Source organism: Meles meles, chromosome 6 (assembly GCF_922984935.1).
Source record: "Meles meles chromosome 6, mMelMel3.1 paternal haplotype, whole genome shotgun sequence".
NCBI classification, from domain to species: Eukaryota; Metazoa; Chordata; class Mammalia; order Carnivora; family Mustelidae; genus Meles; species Meles meles.
In genome coordinates this window covers 139,808,400-139,825,041 of record NC_060071.1, presented here as the reverse complement: position 1 = coordinate 139,825,041, position 16,642 = coordinate 139,808,400, and the positions used below count along the sequence as shown (strand labels likewise).

The 16,642-nt window shown below is 35.7% G+C and overlaps 1 protein-coding gene across 8 annotated transcripts in view; it reads left to right on the top strand.

Moving 5' to 3' along the window:
* Positions 1 to 16,642, top strand: part of PCNX1 (pecanex 1) — a 162,405-nt gene that overhangs the window by 26,999 nt on the left and 118,764 nt on the right. For all 8 annotated transcript variants that reach the window (XM_046007331.1, XM_046007330.1, XM_046007328.1 and 5 more), the window contains exon 2: positions 9,966 to 10,174. In XM_046007331.1, the coding sequence (XP_045863287.1) occupies positions 9,966 to 10,174 (209 nt within the window). The remainder of the gene's footprint in view (positions 1 to 9,965; positions 10,175 to 16,642) is intronic.

Here is a 16,642-nt window from a genome sequence, read left to right as displayed (position 1 = left end):
AGTTAAAATTTCCAAATGTATTAGTTATTTTTTATTCTAAATCAGGTTGACTTCTACTTGTTGGCTTCGGAATAGGTATCTTAATCTCATTAGAAAGCCATTTCAACACATAGGAGAGGATGGCTTAGTTTTAAAAAGAATTTTTGTGACTCACGAGTTCCATCTATATCATTTACATTATTGGCTAATTGTATTTGGGAATATATATTTTGAAATAGTATATCTGAATGTTTATTATAATTATATTTATACAGAATTTTTTTTTTTTTACTGGAAAAGGTAAAAGGTGGGAAAATTCCTATAAAGTGTATAGGATTATTTTGGTCCATCAGTATGTGTCCTTACTTTTATTTGTTAGGGTTTATATTTCTCCTTGCTTTTCATATCCACGCCATCTTCTTGTTCATATTTTAAGCTGCCCATCTCTAACTTCTAGTACATATATGTTGATGATGAGTTATATATACTATATTATTTTGGTCCCTTTTTATCTGGGTAATACATAATTTTAAATGTCACTTCCCTAAGAAGAGCATTCAAATGTAACTAAAAATGTAAATACAAATATATACTATAGAATGACATAAATGTAAAATGCAAATTAAACAGATCTAATATATAGCATCTAGTATTTTTATGATTCTATTCATATTAAAATATTATATAGATAAAATTCAAACTTCTGCAGAAATATGGGTAGGCTCAAGTTCTAATGGTTCACTTGTAAATCAGTTCGTTGCCCTTGGGGAAGATGTATTCAGAGTTCGTTACAGGTTCCCAGTTGGCCCTCTGAAATCAATTTGACTTACTGTATAGTTGGATTTATAGAAAATTATATTTCTGTGTTTTGGGTTTTTTTTCTATGGGAAAGTATACATGAATCTCAACACGGGGAGTACCGTTCCCTTTCCCTCTGCAACCCTGTCTTCTAAAATGAAATATTTACCTAGAACGCTTTATCTTACCTCCAAGGAGACTATGGAAAGAGGCCTGAATTCCTGGAGCCATGATTGTGATACGAAAGCCTTTTTAAAGTCCTTTGGGGACAGCCTGTATACGAAAACTATAAGGCTTAATTCATTTCCTTTCTGATCTAACCTCTTTCCTTACCCCTCGTTGACTCTCATTTTCTACTAAGCCCATCCTTCTTCCTCCCTTTTCCTTCAGCATTCTCTCTGTTTGCCAGAAAGGAAAGGTGGTATAGATAGGGAACTGTTCTGCACATGGTAGGAATTAGCTCATCCATTTATATTCTTTTTGTGAATAAGCCAAAAACGATTTTCCATCAGGGTGAGTAAGCAGAGGTGTGTCCCCCTGTTTTTGTTTTATGCTTTTTGTTTTTTTGGTTTCAGATTTCTTTCATTTATATTAAAGAGAGCAGGAGAGAGCATTTGTCGGGAGGGGCAGAGGGAGAGAGAGTCCCAAGCAGACTCTGTGCTGAGCATGGAGCCTGACGTGAGGCTCCATCTCATGACCCTGAGGTCATGACCTGAGCTGAAACCAAGAGTTGGTCTCTTAACTGACTGCACCATGCAGGTACCCCCCACCTTTTTTTTTTTTTTAACCTATTTTAGTAGCAAAAAGAGCAGTATTTCATGCTATTTGTGAAAATTATAGGAAATTCAAATTTCAGTGTCCATAAATAATCTTATGGGAAAACACCTTGCTTGTGTGTTCATATAGTGTGTGTATTGTGTAGGGAACCTTTCACACTGCTAACGGCAGAGTTTAGTTTCAACAGATCGTATCACCTGTAAAGCATGAAATATTTTTTGTTTGGCTTTAAACAGAAAAAGTTTGCCAACCTTTGATTTAGAGGCAGGTAGGCATCATGATTAAGAACAAGGAGTCTGGAGTTAAAATTGCTCCTTAATGCCTCATTCTGAGACCTTGGGCAAGTTACTTATCGCCTTGTGCCTCGGTTTCCCCATCTGTAAAAAATAGAAGAATCACAGTGCTGACTTTGTGAAGTGATCATGAGGGTTAAATGAGTTAATATACATAAAGCATTTAGAAATGTGCCTGGTACATGGTAATCACTAAGTATTAGCTGCAGTTGATATTAAGTATAAGATGTTAGTTGTTCCTAAGCATTAGATAGCAGATAATCACTTTGTAATAGGAACTGGAAAATATGCTTTGAAATCAGTTCTTTTTGAGAATAGTTACAAATGTCTTAAGGAAGTACTTATTTGTTAAGTGAATGCTTCTAGATTTTGATGAACCAGTGTTCAAAATAGTGAAATTTATGAATCTAACACAAAGCATAGTGAGCATATGTCTTTATATTGCTGCTGCACAGAAAATGAGCATTGTATAGAAGATTGTTTTTCTGCCATGCAGTGGGCTAGCCACATCGAGAATTACTCGATGTTTGAAATGAAATGCAAGACATTTATTTCATGATTGTGATAAATCTAGTATGATTATTTTTGTGATTCCCAGTGTCTTTCTCAAAGAGTCCTATCAGAAATATATTTGGCATGTTTAATAGCTTGACCCTATCACAGTTTTTTTTAAATCTTATGGATAAACTGTCAGAATTTAAGGGACTAAACTGTGCATGTAACATAAAATTTACCATTTAAACACATTTGTAAAGTGCATTATTTGGTAATGTTAAGTATATTCACATTATTGTGCATTGGGTTTTGAGAACTTTTTCATACTATGAAACAAAGTCTATACCTATTAACAACTCACTTGTTAAACTCTTGCCAGCTTCTGGTAACCACCATTCTGCTCTCTGTTTCTGTGAATCTGACTACTTTAGATACTTCATATAAGTAGAATCATCTAGTATTTTGTCTTGTTCGGATTGAGTTATTTCACCTGGCAGATGGCCTCAAGGTTCATCTGTGCTGTAGCATATGACAGGCTTTCCTTCCTTTTAAAGGCTGAATAGTATTCCATGATACGTAGAGACCACATTTTGTTTATTACCTGCTGACGGACGTTTGCATTGCTTCCACCTGTTGGCTCTTGTGCATATCGTTGCTGTGAACAAGGGTGTACAAATACCTTTTTGAGATCTTGCTTTCAGTTCTTTTGGGTAAGTACTCAGAAGTAGGATTGCTGGATCAAGTATGGTAATTCTCAATTTTGTGGGGCCACCATACTGTTTTCATAGAGGCTGCACCATTTTACATTCCTGTCAACAGGGCACAAGGATTCCAGTTTCTCTGCCTCCTTGCCAACACTTGTTATTTTCTCATCTTTTCTCTTTCCCTCCCTTGATAGTAGCCATCCTAATGGTGTGTGGTATTATTTCATTGTAGTTTTGATTGGCATTTCTATCCATCCAACATTTAAGAGAGATGATCTTATTAAAAGTATCTAACAGGGGGCGCCTGGGTGGCTCAGTGGGTTGGGCCTCTGCCTTCGGCTCAGGTCATGATCTTGGGGTCCTGGGATTGAGCCCCACAGCGGGCTCTCTGCTTGGCGGGGAGCCTGCTTCCCCCTCTTTGTCTGCCTGCTTCTCTGCCTGCTTGTGCTCTCTGTCTCTGTCAAATAGATAAGTAAAAATAAAATCTTTTAAAAAAGGTATCTAACACAGGATTGCAGTAAGGAGGCTTACCACTGTTTGGGGGTCTATATTTGATCTGAATATCTAGAGCTATCTAACAGCCATTAATACTTGCTGCTGTCCTTAGGGATGTATAATTGAGAACTGAGATATTTTTTAACTTTTTGCAAATAAGGAGTAAGGGTAAGAAACTGCCTTGATTGGAACTTGATCTGTTGCTAAGTCATCCATTATTGAGATGAATATAGATCATGTCTCTGTGAAAGATGAAAGCTAATATGAAAACCCGTTTGTCACTATTAAAATTTTAGCTCTTTTCTTCTAATTATAAAAGAAATACATACTCACTACCAAAAAAAAAATCAAGAAAATACAGTAAAGCACAAATTTATATTTGGAATATAATACATATCGTGTTTGTACAGTTAATGTGACTGTATTTGGCTGCAGTTTTCACTGTCATACTCCACTGGAAACTAGTCTACATATTTCCTTTTTCCGTTCCATTTTCAATTAAGTTTTTTCTCCATTTTTTGTATGAAAGTCTTATTATAGTGTTGCATATACAAGAGTTTTTATCAATTTTATACTTAAAGATAGGAATTGCTAGATCTTGGGTGATATAGCTATCAATTTGTATTTCTACCAGTACTTAATAAGAATTCTAGTTCTCCATATTTCATTTTTTTTTAATATGGGGGGGTATTAAATGATGTATTGTGGTTTTCTTTTACTTTTTTTCAAGTAGGCTCTACTCTGAACATGGGGACTTGAACTCACAACCCTGAGATCAAGAGTCACGTTCTCTAATGACTAAGCCAGGTGCCCCTATACTGTGGCTTTAGATTCTATTTTGGTTTTTTACTGATAAAGTTGAACATGTTTTCACATGTTGTTTTATTGGCTATTTATATCTGTTTTTCTGTGTCAGGCCCTTTTGTTGTCCTTTGTTTTCATTGGTTTGTTTGCCTCTTTGTTACTGATTTCAAAAATTATTTATACTTACTCTTTATGTATAGCATCTGTACATATATGTGTATATAAATATACGTACATATGTCTGTATAATACATGTTTTAATGGGTCTTCTAGTTTGTAGCTGTCTTCTTGCTCAACTTATATTGTCTCTTGAACAGAAGTTCTTAATTTTAATTTATCATTCCTTTATAGTGTGTGCTTTGAGAATCGTGCGTAAGAAATACCCTAAAGGTCATAAAGATATTCTTCTATATTTCTTCTAAAATTTTGAAAGCTTTGCTCTTTAGGTTAAAGTCTCTAATCCATCTGTCAGTTTAAGAAATTAAGATGTGTTTAATCTCATGTAAAATACATGTAGAGTTCACGTGTTTGCTTGAATACCCATTAAGGCTGTGATGCCAAAAGTTTGGTAAATGTTGCCTTAAATAATAAGGTAGTTTCAACAGTGGAAAAAAGAAAATAAACATATAAGGTGTTTTACATTAATAATAGCTGTTTTAGGAGATATCTTACATTTTTTTTCACAGTCTTGACCTCCGTTGGGGGTGATAGTTTGCCGTTGTGATAACCTTTAAATTATAGACCACTGTGGGGCGCCTGGGTGGCTCAGTGGGTTAAAGCCTCTGCCTTTGGCTCAGGTCATGATCCTAGAGTCCTGGGATCGAGCCCCGCATCGGGCTCTCTGTTCCGTGGGGGAGCCTGCTTCCTCCTCTCTCTCTGCCTGCCTCTCTGCCTAGTTGTGATTTCTCTCTGTCAAATAAATAAAATATTTAAAAAAAAATAAATTATAGACCATTGATTTCTGACTGAACTGGGATGAATACTTGAGTGTGACTACATAAATAAGCAGATCCCCATATTAAGAGGTTAGTCATTTTTGATACATATGATATACTTCTTGATACATAAGGTATATAAGATGCATAGATATTTAAGATGTAGAAGAGCCCTTGAAGTCTGTGATGACTGCTCGTCTTTATGGTGAGCTTGCCAGTGCTGTGACCTTTCTGGATATTCAGGGAGGGCTTTGTTTGTCCAACATCAGTATTACACCACCTGCTACCCCATCTTCGTTTGTTGCCATCCACCGTTTGTGGTATCCTGGGGAAGAAGTAAAATCAACCTTTCCATATAAGCAATTTGTACCTGTAGATAGACCTTGAAGTGAACATAAAATAGATCACTTTTATTATCAGAGAGCAGTTAATGTGCTTGGTCATCAGCATTAACTTGAAGATAACATCTGTGGTAAAATATTATAACTAGGATGAAACATGACCTTTGGAAATTAGTACTTTTTAAAGTATTGTTTGTTATGGAACATAGTAAGTCAGTAAGTACCTGCCAGGGCCATCTGGCTGGCTTGGTTAATAGAGCATACGACTCTCGATCACATGGTGGTAAGTTCAAACCCCATGTTGGGTGTGGAGCCTACTTAAAACTAAAAACTAAAAAAAAAAAAAAAAAAAAAAAAAGACATACTTAAAATATTTAGATATATAAAGATATATAAATAATTTATATAAAGATATATAAAAAGGTACCTGCCAAGAAAAAGAGCCTGTTTTCCAATGAGATGTTGCTTGTTGATAAATAAAATTATGAATGTTTTTGAAAATCTTTCTTTGAAAACACAGTATCAATATACCTAATTTAATAAAATATAAAAGCAAATAGTAAATACTACTTGGTTTGCACTTTTGGTATATAATCATAAAACTGAAAGAGAGGTGTCCTAATTGGTCTTTAGTTGTTTGGTTTTGATTTTAGGGGAACCACAGCAATTTTGTAAAGGCAGATACCATTTGAAACTACCTCACTTGTGTATTAGTGAGGTAGTTACAGGGAAGTTTTGTGATACATTTATGATCATACTAATATTTTCAGCTGTGCTATGCAGTGAAGTAAGTAGAGAACAAATTTGAATAAAATCACAACAGCCCAGTGTGTGTCTATGCATTTTGTCCCTCCTGGGAAAAGTGAAACTTAGAGCACAGCTGTCCTCTGTCACCTAGAAACCTCCAGAGTAACCATGGACAGGGCTTCTGCATTTAAACCATAGGGTATAAAACAAATGGATAACCTCTGTAGTTTGAGTAGAAAATACAAGTGCTCATCATCTGATAGTGGTTTCTGGTATGAAATAGTCAGTTGAATTTTTATTTAGCTTTCAGTTTTTTCACTGTTCAGTGTTTTAAAAAATTCTGTACTTACTATATAGATTCTATACATTTAGTATGTTTTCTGGCATTCAATAATCTACTACTGGTAGCAATAAAATAGTAGGGAGAGAGAGTTTCTTTCGATCTGTTTTAGGCATTCATAATCTTTGGCTCTCTACATGCAGATATGATAGATCATTCAAATATTAAGTAGTCTCTTTCTCTTTTCCCATTTGGAGGGGCCATTAACATTTCCATGGAATTTGTCTACCACTCTGAGGTTGTTTTCTTTCTATCTGCTTAATTAATATAATCAATAATTTTTATCTTAATAGGGACTATGGTGAATAATGATGGAACTCTGACTTATTTTTCATTGACAATTTACATTTGAGAGTGGAATTGGTATAGGTGTATAGTAAAACATGCAGTGACTTAGGCCTGAAAAATATTGGTTAATTTTGTCATTAAGATGGGTAATCTTGGGGCGCCTGGGTGGCTCAGTGTGTTAAAGCTTCTGCCTTCTGCTCAGGTCATGATCCCAGGATCCTGGGATCAAGCCCCGCATCTGGCCCTCTGCTTGGCGGGGAGCCTGCCTCCTCCTCCCTCTCTCTGCATGCCTCTCTGCCTACTTGTGATCTCTGTCTGTCAAATAAATAAATAAAATCTTTAAAAACAAAAACAAAAGATGGGTAATCTTGGCTAAGTCATTCAAAGTTAGTAAGTCTCAATTTTCTGTCTGGAAATGAAGGTATTGAACTAAATGATTGCCAAGAATTCTAATTCTTACATGAACATGCTGTATAGAAACTGGCATCATGCAAACTTTTGGAAATATTCTAAGCAGTATATGTGTCTGTATGTGTTTGTGTGTTTACTTTGGAATTTTTGTCAAAGTGTGTGTGTGTGTGTGTTTTCTTATTCAGGATGCCTTTTTTTTTTTTACAAAAAAATTAGATTTATTTTAAAGTTACAAGTTAAAACAGTTTCAAACTCATTGAATACATTCTTAACAATTTTGTTTTAGATGTTTGGGGTTTTTTTTAAAATTTAGTTTAAGATCCCTTTAAATTACACTTAAGATCTCTTTAATTTAAATTATACTTACAAATTTAGTATTCATTTTTAAATACTTAGATTATCTAATAAATCTTTCCAAGTACTAAACTTCTCTAAACCTGATATTTATGGATTTTCTAAAATTTTAAATACATTTTGGATTTTAAAGTCATAAACCTAAGTCAGTCATTCAGTGACATTTAAATTGAATTCACGAGTTTAATTAATTAATTAATTTTGGAAGATTTTTATTTATTTGACAGAGCACAAGTAGGCAGAGAGATTGGGGGAAGCAGGCACCCCACTGAGCAGAGAGCCTGATGCGGGGCTCGATCCCAGGACCCTGAGATCATGACCTGAGCCAAAGGCAGAGGATCAACCCACTGAGCCACCCAGGCACCCGCACAGGTTTAATTTTTTAACATGAAGGTTTCCTTAATCCAAGTTTTAAAAATACCAAATATATACCTATTATGCCCATATGCAACTCAAAAGTAGCAAACTGTGGGCTTTATTTACTTTTGTTTTTCCCCTCCCAATTCCAACCCACTTTCTTTCCTTCTTTCTCCCTACCAAATAACTTTTTTTTTTTTAATCTTTTTTTTTTTTTTTAAGATTTTATTTATTTATTTGACAGAGAGAGAGATCACAAGTAGGCAGAGAGGCAGGCAGAGAGAGAGGAGGAAGCAGGCTCCCTGCGGAGCAGAGAGCCCGATGCGGGGCTCGATCCCAGGACCCTGAGATCATGACCTGAGCCGAAGGCAGCGGCCTAATCCACTGAGCCACCCAGGCGCCCCTTTTTTTTTAATCTTTTATCATGTTTGTATTCTGAATTTACCTGGTTCACCAGGACCTTTTTAGTTTTACCATCTCAAGCAATTTGAAGTAACCTTTCCAAGCAAATTTGGAGCCATGTTCTCAGATGACTGGGGTTAAATCTTATGAAATTTAGAGCTACAAACACTGGGAATGATTTGTATCTTATGAAAATAGGCATAAAGTGTCTAGTTTTATAGTCTCTGCCAGTGGTGGCCCTGAGGCCATGCTTTCCAAATGGGGTGGTCGCTGTACCTGTCAGCCCTGGACCCAGGTCCACATCAGTAGATCCTCAGGTATGATGGGTCTGCAGTCCTCCTGCCCAGGAAGCTTCTGTGTTTTTTTCAGTGAGCCTGTTTGTTTTTGTTTGATTTGTTCTGTATTGTTTTTTTGTTTTTTTTTATTTGTCAGGCTGCAGTTTTCAAGTATTTTAAAAGAAGACATATTTGGGGGCACCTGGGTGGCTCAGTGGGTTAAAGCCTCTGCCTTCAGCTCAGGTCATGATCTCAGGGTCCTGGGATCGAGCCCCGCATCGGGCTCTCTGCTCAGCGGGGAGCCTGCTTCCTCCTCTCTCTCTGCCTGCCTCTCTGCCTACTTGTGATCTGTCTGTCAAATAAATAAATAAAATCTTAAAAAAAAAAAAAAGAAGACATACTTGGATTTTGCATGTCTCCCATGTCTTATCTGCATTTTCAGTCATAGTTCAAAGGTTATTCTTCTAACAGTTTTAACTAGAACAACTTTCTAGAACCCAAAGAATGTTTATATCCTGAAGAGAGTTCCAGAGAGCACATAAACGGGGCTTATATATATTTGGACCACAATCCTGTCTTACTCATGTATTATATAAAGTGATACCTGACTCTCCAGTTGTATCATAAGCTTTTAGGCATGGACTTTATACTGTGCTCTCCAGTGGAAACATAACTCATGCAAGCCACATATGTAATTTAAAATTTTCTAGTAGCCACATTAAAAAATAAGTGAAAAGAAACAGATGAGAATAAGTTTAGTAGTGTACTTTACTTAACCAGTATAATCTAAACATTATTTTGACATGTTATCAATATAAAATCGAGATACTTTACATTCTTTTTTCGCATACCGAATCTCCAAATTCCAGTGTTATTTTATTCTTAGAGCACATCTCAGTTCACACTAACCATATCTCTGATGCGTAATCGCTGCGTGTAGCTGGTGGCTACTATCTTGGGCTGTCTTACTATCTTACAGTAAGTGCTGTCTTACACTTTTATAACAGTGCTAGTAACATCATTGCCATTTTGCGTGTGCAGTCAAATGCTCTACCACTGAGACCATTTTGCGTGTGAATGTGTGTGTGTATCATTTTAGTTACAGATTTCCCTAATTGAGTAAAATATAAAATATTTTTAATGCCTATCTTTATTTTCTTTCTCTCCAAGGCTCTTCCTTCTTCTATGATTATCGTAGCAGTTTACTGTCCTGTGATAGCTGCTGTTTTCGTTGTTCTGAAGATGGTCAACTACCGACTCCACAGAGCCCTGGACGCCGGAGAAGTCGTAGAGAGGAACGCGCATGAGTTCCCGGATCAGCGAGCCAAGGCTGAGCAAGGCAACTGTTCAACCAGAAGAAAAGACAGTAACGGACCGAGGTAAGGAAACCCATGGCACTCAGTTTGTAAGGATGTGGGTCATGCTTGTGTACAACGATGGGATTCTTGTGTTGTGCCTCGGTTCTGATATGTGGGTTTAAGGCAGTTACAGATCTTGCCACAAGAGGTAACAGGACGGGTACAGATGATCACATTAGACCCCAGCAAAGCTCACAGGCATATCTGAGGGATTAAGTAACTGTCCTGGCTTTGTTACTAAATAACATGCTAGACCAGTAAAAGTTATAATTGTAAAATAGCTATTCACACCAAGACCAAAACCAGTGAAAAACAGTGTGAAGAAATAATTTTAAAGCATGGCTTATAAATCTTAGCATTTATATTTTATTTATATGTATAAGTAAAATGTGTATATATCTTAAGCAAATTGTGGTAGTATTTTACTTGACATTTTTAATCTGCAGTTTTCACTCAATCCATTGTCAGTATTTCTCAGTTATATATTCTCACCTTAGAAACTTCGCTGTTCCTTCCCTCCATCTTTGTATGACTGACCTCTTAGGATTCAAGTTTGTGTAGATGTTACTTCCTCCTAGAGGTTTTCTTTCCCCTCCCAGTCTTCAAAAAACAGTTACTATATGAACACTTGTTGTGTGTAATTGTCCTTAAAACAGTTCTGTGAGATAGATACTATAGTTATTCCTGATTTATAGATGAGGAAACTAGAGTGAGAAGGAGGAAATATTCCAGGGACTCTGATCTGGAGTCCATGTTTTTAACCGCTCTGAGATGTTGCCACTCAGTATAATATGAAAAGTGGGTACTCCTCTTTTAAGGTAGGTAATGTTTCTGTTTTCCAGTACATCGAGTTTATCCCTTTTCAGTTACACTTTTCTCCACCCATAACATGATTACACTGTTTGTTCATTAGCAGATATTCATAACATTATTTCCTAATGTTCAGAACATTAATCACTACTTGAAATTGTCTTACTTAATCATTTGTTTGTATTACACATTTCTTAAAGGCAGGGAGGGGCCTTGTTTTTCCTGTGAACTATCTTATTCCCAAATTCTAAAGCAGAGTCACTGATAGGTACTCAGAAAATATTTGAAGCGGTGAAAGCATTTTTTCTGCATACTATTTTTTTCTATTTTTAATAACTGTACAGTATTCCATTTTGTAGGTATGTCATAATTTAACTGTTTTGATATTACTTTATTTTCAAATTTAAATTTGTATGTTAGATCACTGTGATGTTTAAATTTTATTTTTAAAGATTTTATTTTGGGGATGCCTGGGTGGCTCTGTTGCTTAGGCGTCTGCCTTCAGTTCAGGTCATGATCCCAGGGTCCTGGGATCCAGCCCCACATTGGACTCCTTGCAGCAGGGAGCCTGCTTCTCCCTCTGCCTGTCACTTGCTCGCTCTCTCTCTCTGTCTCTGACAAGTAAATAAAATCTAAAAAAAAAAAAAAATAAATATTTTACTCAATGGTGGGACTCAAATTCACAACCCCAAGATCAAGAATTGCATAGTCCACCAACTGAGCCAGCCAGGTGCCCCTTGGATGTTTTCATTTTTAATGATTAAAATTTTAATTATAATTTGGCAGAGGTAAAATACTAGAAAGCTATACCCATTTTTAAGTTTTTCAGTATATATTGCCACATTCCAAAGATTAACCTTCTAATTACCACTGTCAGCAATTTGAGGGCTGCTTTTTCTGTATGTTGACAACAATGAGTGTTTGGTATTTAGACAAAACTGTGGTAGATAGCTCACTGTTTAATTTTTAAGTTTTTGCATTACTAGTTAAAATGGATGTATTTTTCTTGTGTTATTATTGTTACATATTTATTTTGTGAATTGTTTATTTTTCTGTTGGTGATTTTTGCTGTTGATTTGAAGAAGGTATTTATGAAGGATTTTAATTCTCTATATTTTGTGCCAAATACTTTATAGCATTTTATTTATTTATATGTCACAGTTTATTTTTGTGCTGTCTATTCTGTGAATGTTTATTAGTTCTGCCTTTGATACCAAGTTGTGTGAGATTTTTTTCTTCCCCCATATTATATAAATGTTTGCCTGTGTTTGCTTTCAGCATTTTAATAATTTTTCATCTTAAATTGTAGTCAAGCTGAAACATTCTTTTTTTGTTTGGTTCTTTTTTTTTTTTTTTAGGTTAGTCCCAACACTATTGAGTGATTAATGCGTTTTCCCCCAGAATTTTAAATATTTTCCTTTTCATGTAGCATACGCATATATACCTATATCAATTTCTGGGCTTTGTTTTCTGACCCATTGGTCCCTTTCTCTTTTGTTTATACCATACTGCTGTTTGTTTTTTTTTTAAGATTTTTTATTTATTTATTTGACAGAGAGAGAGATCACAAGTAGGCAGAGAGGCAGGCAGAGAGAGAGGAGGAAGCAGGCTCCCTGCGGAGCAGAGAACCCGATGCGGGGCTCGATCCCAGGACCCTGAGATCATGACCTGAGCCGAAGGCAGCGGCTCAATCCACTGAGCCACCCAGGCGCCCCTGTTTTGTTTGTTTTTTATTTTGTACTGTTTTTATGGCTTACTAATAATGCTTATTATTTAGCATTGTTGATCCCTTTTCAGTATTTCTCTGTTTGAGTGTTATCTTGGTTCTTCTCATGTGTAAATAGCTGACCCCTGAACAATAAGGGGGTTGGGGCACCAAACCCCTTCCCCTATGTAGTCAGAAATCCATGTATGGGGGGCCCCTGCGTGGCTCAGTCGGTTAAAGCATTAACCCAGAGTCCCAGAGTCCTGGGATCAAGCCCCGCTGAACAGGGAGCCTGCTTCTTCCCCTCCCTCTGTTGCTGCCCCTCTTGTGTTCTTTCACTCTCACGCTCTCTCAAATAAATAAATAAATAAATAAAATAAAAGAAATCCATGTGTAACTTTTGACTCCCCTCCCCCCAATTAACTACTAATAGCCTACTGTTGACTAGAAGCCTTACTGGGAACATAAACAGTCAACTAACACATGTTTTGTATGTCATATGTATTATGTATGTACTGTATTCTTATAATAAAGTAAGCTAGAGAAAAGACATTGTTTTTAAGAAAATCATAAGGAAGAGACAATACATTTACAGTACTGTAAAATGTAGAAAATCCACATATAAGTGGACCTGCGTATTTCAAACCTGTGTTGTTCAAGGATCAGCTGTACGTAGTTTTTTGTGAGATGCCCCTTTTGCTCATTCTCCAGAAAATTCCATTAGACTTGATAAGTGCATTCAATATGGAGAAAACTTAACCTTTAAAATATGAAGTCTTATCAGGGACATGGTGTATGTATCCATTTTTTTACCTGTCTCATAAAATTTCATATATTTTCTATGGGCTCTATGTATTTCTTAAGTCTGTCTTATTTTTATTAGGAAGTGCATACCCTTGTATTATGAGTAAGCAGACAGAATGTACACTCTGCACTTAATCTGCTAGGGCTTGAATCACTTCCTGACTGTATAACCTTGGGGGGAGTTACTTAAGCTTTTTTTTTTTTTTGATTATTTATTTATTTATTTTGACAGAGATCACAAGTAGGCAGAGAGGCAGGCAGAGAGAGAGGAGGAAGCAGGCTCCCTGCGGAGCAGAGAACCCGATGCGGGGCTCGATCCCAGGACCCTGAGATCATGACCTGAGCCGAAGGCAACAGCTTAAACCACTGAGCCACCCAGGCGCCCTACTTAAGCTTTTAATGCCTTGGCTTTCTCACCTGAATGATGAGGCAAATAAATAAAATAATACTATAAATAAACAAATAAAATTAGAAGTAAGTATATATAACATAAATATAAATATGTATAATACATATAAATATAAAATATATAAATAAAAATACTGTATCGTTTTTTTTTTAAAGATTTTATTTATTTATTTGAGAGACAGTGAGAGAGCATGAACGAGGAGAAGGTCAGAGGGAGAAGCAGACTCCCAGTGGAGCTGGGAGCCTGATGCGGGACTCAATCCCGAGATCATGACCTGAGCTGAAGGCAGTTGTCTAACCAACTGAGCCACCCAGGCCTCCCAAAAAATACTCTATCTTATGATATAGGATACAAGGAATGGATGAGAGATAATACATATAAAGCATTTAGAACCATTCCTTTTCTTTTAAGGGGGGGTGGGGCAGAGGGCAGGGGAGAGAGAATCCTCAAGCAGACTCCTTGCTGACCACAGAGCCCAAGGGCATGGAGCTCGATCGCAGGACCCTGAGATCATGACCTGAGCCAAAGGCAGACACTTAACCAACTGAGCCACCCAGGTGTCCCTGTGTTTTTAATTCCTTTCCTTTCATTACTGAATTGTTCTTCCATTTTCTTTTAGTTTAAAATTTAAAATTTAAAAATTTTTATTGTGAAATGTCTATATTCCTAAATAGCTTATCAATTATATCATTCAGTATAATTTAGAGAATAATAATAAAGTGACTATTTGATTATCCACCACAAAATTTAAGAAATAGGTTATTATACCAATACTGTACAAGCCTTTATATACTCCCATTTCATTCTGTTTTCTTTTTCCTTCAAGAATGATCATTATCTTGAATTTTATGTTAATAATTCCCTTGCTTTTCTTTCTTATCCAGTCTTTGTACATATTACTAAACATATTAATTTTAATCTGCCTTAGGATATCCTAAAGAGATTAATACTATATGTATTCCTCTGTGAGGGTTTTTTTGTCCAAAATACTGTATTTTATTGGCTTATTTATGTTGATGCTTATAGCTTTCATTTATTCGTATTTACCATTGCATAGTCTACTACTGTGGGAATAGACTACAATTTACTTATCCATTTTATTTATCCACGTGTTCTGAAGACACATTATTGTATGTGTTTCTTGGTACACAAGATACCTAGTGAATTTTAACTGGTTCATAGGGTATTTTCATGTTCAGTTTTATTAGATAATACCAGCCTGTTTGGCACTTTATACTCACACCATTAGTATGTGAAAGTTCTTGTTGTTCCATATCTTCATAAGTATTTGATTTTGATAAGCCTTAAAACTTTGCCATTCAAATAAGTGTTAAATGTGCCTCATTGGGACTTTCAGTTAAACTTTCTGATTACTAGTGAGGTTGGTCATCTTATCATACATACTTGGTCCATTTAGTTTTTCTGTTTTTTTCCAAGGTCCGTTCATGTCTTGTTTCATTTTTCTTTGGACTTTTGTTTTTCTTACTGAATAATAGAATTTTAAAAGTAAATTCATGATACTACTACTTTATCGGTTATATACATTACGGACATTTTCTCCTAGTTTGTGGCTTGCCATTTTGCTTTCCTTCAGGGGATTTATGATTAGCATATGTTCTAAAATTCAAGATTTACAGTTTTTTCATAATTAGCATTTTTTGTGTCTTGTTTAAAAAGTTATTTCCTACACAAAGATAAGAACTATATTCTCTTATATCTTCTTTTAAAAGTCATATTTCTTTTCTTTTTGGATTTCAGTTCAAATTAATTAGTAGTGTCAGGTAGGATTTGGACTCTTGTTTCTTTATGAGTAACTGGTTTAATCAGTGTTTGTTAAAGAGACTGTCTTTTCCTTGGTGATCTGTAGTACTCACTCTGTCATAAGCTAAATTTCCATATATGGTAGGTGTGTTTATGGGCTCTCTTTTCTGTTCTGTTGATCTGGTTGTTTGTGCCTCTGTCATTACCACACTGTCCCCGTTATTGTAGCTTCATGACATGACTTTTGATGTCTGGTGGGGCAGACCTCCTACTTTTTTCTTTTTCAGGAGTGACTCTTATTCTTGGCTCTTTATTCTTTGATATAGAATTTAGAGCCTGTTGGGCAAAGTCTTTAAGAACTTAGGATTTTTATAGACATTACATTGAATATGTAGATTCCTCTGCTGGGAATTAATAGCTTTACCATATTGAATCTCTCCATTTCCTTAGCCTTCTTTAATATCTTTCAGTAAAGATATATCAATTCTTCATTAGACTATTCTTCATAAGACTTGCATAGCTTTTGTTAAATTTGCCAAATTATTTTATAGCGTTTTCATTACAGAAATGTTTCATAATTGCCCTTTCTGTTTTTTTTCCTCCTTTAAATATAAGTTTCCTTTTTATCCAGCAGCCTCACTAAACTTCCCTATTAATGTTGCAACTTTATAGGTATTTCTTGATTTTCTATAAGTGACAACAGTTTTATTTCTTCCTTTCTAGTCCTTATACTAGTTTTACTTTCATAGGCTATGACTTCTAGCCCGTGGTTAAAGTAAAATAGGTTTGGCTTATATCCTTGTGTTTTTCTAATCTTCAAGTGTTTTGAAGTTTCACCCTTAAATGAAATCTTTTTTGTAGATTTTTGTTCTTGATATCTGTTTTCCCCTACCCTCCCACTTGGACTCACATTCCATTCTGAGGAGAAGAAATGGACAGGAAAATAATTTCATTTCCAGAGAGTATCACTCTGCTTGGTACAGTATAGTTGTCAGTTTGT